Below are 6000 nucleotides of genomic sequence, written 5' to 3'. Positions count from 1 at the left end.
AAAGAAATTGTTGTCCAAGCAATGCACAGAGGTGCCAGGTACTTTGCTGCGTGATCAATAAGGTGGCTTGCTTCACCACTTCAAACTCATCCAAAGGGCTCTTTTGAATAGGCAGAATCATCCCTGGCAAAGGTATTTTTGAACGTAGCTATTTTTGAACATACCTACGCTCCAAGTTCAGAGTGTTGTGGCTTTTTGGTTTTGCTTTGTTTTCAAAAAAGTTGATGAAAATCATTTTCCTAAACTGACAGCAACAACCGTAACACATGTACAGAAACAAGATAGCAGTCTCATACAGGAAATATTTCTGCTTTCGTTTTTATTTTATGAATACATATACAACAGATGCATAATCTTCCATTATCCAGGCTTAAAAGTAACAGGCTGGGGTGGTTTTCTTTTCCCCAAAATAGCTTAAAGAGGAAAATAAAAATCAGAATGAAGGAGCTGCAACATAGCCAAACCATACATTCGAAAACTTTGCTAAAATTACTGCTGAAAAGTGCCTCTGTGTGTATGTGTGCATTGTCCTGCACGGTTAAAGCCTCACCCAAGATATTTAGTATATGAATAAAAAAAATGCTTTGGCATAATCAAAGATTCCTCCATGCACAGTTTATTGACATTTCTGAAATAAGGAGAGAATAAAATCTGAGGACTATATAATATATAATTTCCTCTTCTTGGGAGCAATGTCTTTAAATGCAGTTGGGAAATGAAGAGGAGTCTGTTGACAAGAGACTTTTGCTTCCATAATAGGATGGATATATTAGCAGGATGCAAGCAGCTTCATATAGAAGAGATGGAGAGATATATGTCTATAATTTAAAAATGCTATTTTATATGAGAAAATAAGATTTTTCAAGATAACATAAAATGAACCACTCTAAGACTAGCTTCCAGCAAAAAATTTTGCTTTATTAGTTCTATTTTCTAGCTACAAGTCAAGCTGACATCTGTCGAGCTTTTTAACTTTTCATATGGCAGTCTATGAGAAACGTTTCATGCAATGTCTACAACGCTAAATACAGGGTAAATAATTGGGATTAAACAGGTGAGGAATAACAGACTATTATAAGGACCAGTAACAGCATATTATGTACATAGAGCCATATTATATTCTCATGTCTTCACAGTAATGTGCAAATGTGACAAATATGGCTTTCTTTTTTTTTTTTCCTTAAGAAAGTAAGACATAATTATACAGAAGAATGTTTTAAAACACTTAGTTGGATTTCACCTTTTTGTGAAACCTGTTCAGTCTTCATTGCATCGGGGTTAAGGAGCCACCCCAGTTTGGGGGTGTAGTTCGGGTGTGTTTCCAGGAGGGGGCACAGATTCCTAAGGCACAATATTAATGTTAAACATTTTTAATTTAGTCATGCTATTTTATTTTAGTTTTGTTTTTATTTTTTAATTTTTTTTTTGGTTATGTGAATTAATAGATCGTTGCTAGTTATATAATAAGCGGTTGATTGTAAAAAATACAATGCTGAAGGCTACACTACATGCCTACCTGTAAGTCCAGGAACGTTAGCTAATCTGAAAACACACTATACATGTGAAACCAAGGTGGGTTTTTGGTAACATCTTTTTCCATACACGTAGCAGAGAGTTATAAGGCTTCTGCGGAATTATAATATTATAACAACAAATATTTTACACTCTTCCATAATGGTATTTACAGTTACTATAACTCATATTCTGACATTTGGTAAATAACATGTATCTTATATGCATCCTTCTTGCCTATCTAAAGTGCTTGCTTAACTGCGTGAGGAAAGAAAATGCATACCTGCTTTAGGTGCAACAAACCCTCAAAAGAAGTAGCTGAAATATTTGCTGTGGATTTGAAATGCATTCTCAGAAATTGAAATTATTGCTAAATTCAGTGCCCTTACTAGGCAATCATCTATATTATTTGTCATATATAAATATATGCATATATACTAGTATGTATGTACATGCATACACATTCATCTATCATGTAAAAGATAGATTTCAATTTTTTGTCCATCAACCTTTTTTATTTTGTGCTATTCAACTCACTTGTGCTATGACAGAAGCCGGATCAAAATCAGAATCTTACCATGCTACTACTACCAACCCTATGATTCATTAGCACGTAATGAAGGCAATATGCAAAAAGAAAGCTGAGATGATGATGAATCAGGAGGCTTTTGAAATGCACTGAGAATAAGGCAATAGGCTGTACATTACAGCAGAGGAAAAGCTGAGGAAATTCTGGAATTCATAAACGTGTCTTACTGGAGTTGGGAGTGCTCTCCCTACTCTGCTGCAGAGTCCTATGCTTTTTTCCAGTATCATTCTCCAGAATTCAAGCTCTAGAGTTTCTGCACCTACCAACACTTTTAATGGTAGGAAATTCAAAGCTTATTAAAAATGCCCTGATGCCACAGCCTGGTAAAATAAGGCACTTCCAGGGCTGTATTCCAGCGGTGCCATGCCAAAAGGATCAGCAATGGGAAGAAGCGCTCAGATTTTGCTGAGTTTCCAAGTTTTGTCCCATGAAATGCGCCGTCTTGGAGCATACTCCTTCTTCTCTCTTTTGAGATGATTTTCTTTAAAAAAAGCTGTTTCATCAGTTGAAGTTGAGGAGCTACTTCTCTGTAAGCAAGAGGTAAATCTTCAGTTCCTGACATTCATTAAGGTGGAAGATCAGAGTGGTACCAGGCAACGTCTTCAGTTCATTCGGTCTCTCCCGACCCGAGGTGATGTGCCAGCCAAGTCAAAAGTGTGTATTTCATACCAGCCCACGCTGAAAGCTATGAGTGGACATTGGTACTGGAAAGGTCATTCCTTATAATTTCATTTACTGCAAAGAAAGAAGACAAGAAAAGGAATCCATTAGCATCCTGCTGCTGCAGGCAGTTGTCCTCAGTCCACAAACCCCCCGAACTCGCACTCATTCATTCCTTGAGAGCTCCAGTACAACTCTGAACAGTAAGTGTGACATCACCAGGTAGCTTGTACAGGCTGATCACAGTGCAAACCCAGCAGGATTAACCAAGGTTATTAACATGCTAAATACTGTGTAAAACCAGGCATCACAAAACCAGCAGCATCCTGGATCCTTGATTGCATCAAACAGACTTAACATTTCAAATTGGTTACAGATGAAACATTTCATTTGCTCTAGAACTGCCTCAGAAATGCAAAGCCAAGAGGACCACAGGAGATCCTAGAATAATCTACTCCTTCCACAAAAAGAGCTGCTTGGAAAGTATGTTAGCCATGGTAGGTATTGGTGACAGAAAGCTGCCAGTCACTGAACCTGGATATGTGCATCTGCAATGCCTAGATAGAATACAACTTCACATGCTGATTTTTTCCACTGTGGGTTGATATTAGGGAAAAAAAAAAAGGAGAGAGGAAACTGCTGCATGCTTGCCCATTCCCTGTAGCTGGTAACATGTTTAAATATATACCCTCCCATTGTGGTGACCCACGCATGTGGACATGCACTCTTTACTTCTATCCACACAAACAAATGAGAGGGACAAACAAGTTAAAAAAACTCTCCTGGCAAGAGTTAGAGGAGAGAATAAACAAGGTCTGCTATCTCAGCATCAGCCAGCCAGACTGCATCTCCACTGATAAAGAGTTGTTTTCTTTATTCACAAGTCTTCTTTCTTTCTTTTCCCCCTCCCCTGAAGATCATCAAGCAATACAGTTTCCCACACTCCAATTATGTCCATGTGATTTTTGGCAGATGGACAGGAAATGACTGAACCTGGCAAAGGTCATCGACACAACATCCCTTTTATTTCCACTCCACCTCCCTACAGCAACTGCCACCACCTGATTTACATGGAGATAGACAAAATGCCATCAACAGGACTATCACTGCTTCTGAGCTTCTCTAACATTGCCAGGACTGGGAAACACGTGCCCACGTCATGGAAGCACCACGGAAAAGCCTGCATTTTCCTTTCCTTTCCTTGTGGGCTGCTCTTCACAGTATTCACAGTAATCCAGATAACTTTATGTGTTTACTGGAAAAGACCAAGCCCGTGTAAAACCAGCTTCCTGAAGCAATTAGTTGGGTACGTTTGGTGTTGGTTTTTATGGCTTTTTTTTTTTTTTCCTGCAGACCTATTGCCCGCTTAGTAATTGCGGCACATGAATCAGTCAGGATTTGTGTCACAGGTCCTGGCCACCAAACCAATTCTACCAATGGATACACACACCATACTTCAGAGAGGAAATATCAGTTGCATTTGTAACTGTCTATTTACAGCAGCAAACTAAGAAGTATGGAAATGAGCTGTGAAAAGACAAAGCAGTTCTTCCCCTTGAGAGTGCTGTGGAGTTCATCTTTAATATTACCAAAGAGCAGAAACAAATTCAAGTGGCAAGCCCTGCACTGAGGCAAAGACTGCTCTGCACGCATCCAAACCCAGCCAGAAGTGCCGCCCCCTTTACATGTGGCCAGACTCCAGAGGGCTTTAGGGACTTGCTTTCTGCCTTGAATGCAGGCAGCATTCAACTTCTGTGGAATTCTGCCATGATGCTTTTGTAAAGATCACTTCTGTGATAAACTTCTCAAGGCGCTCTCAGGTCTGCAGCAAAACCACACAGCGATACCTTTGTGTTTTATGTCACAGTGAAAACAAATCCTCCTACCAGCCAGGCAGCATCATAGTTTTGCTAACTTTCCCTCAAAGCTTCTGTTAAATACAATTAAGACACTAGTCAGGGCTATCCTCACTCTTTGTGCAGTTACTTAATGCTTAAAAACATTAAATAATGTATTTTCACAGTGCTTCTGTAAAATGTGAACATAAACTTCACTGGTATTTCACGGGGACAGGGAGGTGGAAATGTGAAGGGCCTCCCCATCTCAGTCAGGATTAGCACCAAGGCATCTCAAATCTCTGACTAATGCTGTAGCACTTGCTGAGTTACTCTTGCTTCTTTCAGTAAAACTTTCAAAAGCAATAGCCTCAGCCTGCCAGCTCATGCTTTCTCCTACTAAAGCATGTAGCAAAGGTATTTTGGAAGCATCTTGATGACATGAGCCAAAGGTCCAACTCCAAAACCAGCTTAGGCACTCAAGACGCTGCCCCTTCCAGTCACTCCAGGTCCCTTCAGCTGATCCTCTGTCACTTGAGCGCTGCAGGACATGTCTTACTCCAGAAATGACACAACTTTTCCTTTCAGCTGGGAGCCCACCTGCCTTGGCTCAAGCCATGAGACCACGGTGCTCCTTGAGTCACACTCTCTCCATCTCTCAGCAGCCAAATCAATTTGTCCCCAGCTGAAATCACTCATATTTTGTTACTGACTCACAGCAGTTTATTGCTTGTTTTTATTTTATATTACTTTCTTAAGAGAGGTGCACTTCTGCTACCTTGATGAGTAAGCCTGGTGTCCTCATGCAACAACATCTGGCAGCTTTTCAACAACAGTCACTAGACTGTCACCACAGACTTGGGAGACAGCTGAACCTCAACCCAAATGCATCCATTGCCACCAGACATCACAACCAAACAGGGCCAAAACCACCAAGAGGACACTCAACATCTCTCTCCTCCGCAGTCGTCTGTGGACAGCATGGCTCAGATACAGCTCAGTTTATTTCACTATTTCACTTGCTGTTTCAACTTACTGTTTGTAAAGACCCACTGCAGTGTCAAAAATGCAAAATATTCCCAACAATGCAGTGGAAAAAACCTGCAGAGAAGGACAAGGGTGCATGCAAAAGGCCCAGGTGGGGGAATATGTGGCAGCACAGCTGACCTAGCAGCAGCAGACAGCTAGCAGAGATGAAAGGGGAAGTGTGATTCAAGCGGGCTTTCCCTCACTGCCCACCCAGACACCTGAAGCTGCAAGGAAAACCCTCTGGTGGGCGGAAATGGGGAAAACCAGGAGGCAAGTGCATGTGAAGTGTGCTGGCTGATGCTTGCTAGAAGGATGCTCCCCGCTACCCCCAAATGCATGGTCCAGCACTCCCATGAGGACTCTCCACATTTTTTC

The 6000-nt window shown here is 41.0% G+C and overlaps 1 protein-coding gene across 5 annotated transcripts in view; it reads right to left on the bottom strand.

The window, feature by feature from the left end:
- Positions 1-314: 314 nt before the first annotated feature.
- The window catches only part of NFATC1 (nuclear factor of activated T cells 1), a 110582-nt gene continuing 104896 nt past the window's right edge, over positions 315-6000 (bottom strand). For all 5 annotated transcript variants that reach the window (XM_084217592.1, XM_084217594.1, XM_084217596.1 and 2 more), the window contains one exon: positions 315-2836. In XM_084217592.1, the coding sequence (XP_084073718.1) occupies positions 2787-2836 (50 nt within the window). In that variant the 3' untranslated portion in view covers positions 315-2786. The remainder of the gene's footprint in view (positions 2837-6000) is intronic.

The sequence above is a fragment of the Fringilla coelebs genome (assembly GCF_963513975.1).
Source record: "Fringilla coelebs genome assembly, chromosome: 1".
In the NCBI taxonomy this organism is placed as follows: Eukaryota; Metazoa; Chordata; class Aves; order Passeriformes; family Fringillidae; genus Fringilla; species Fringilla coelebs.
Note: the sequence above shows the minus strand (reverse complement) of the source record. Positions and strands in the feature narration are given on the sequence as shown.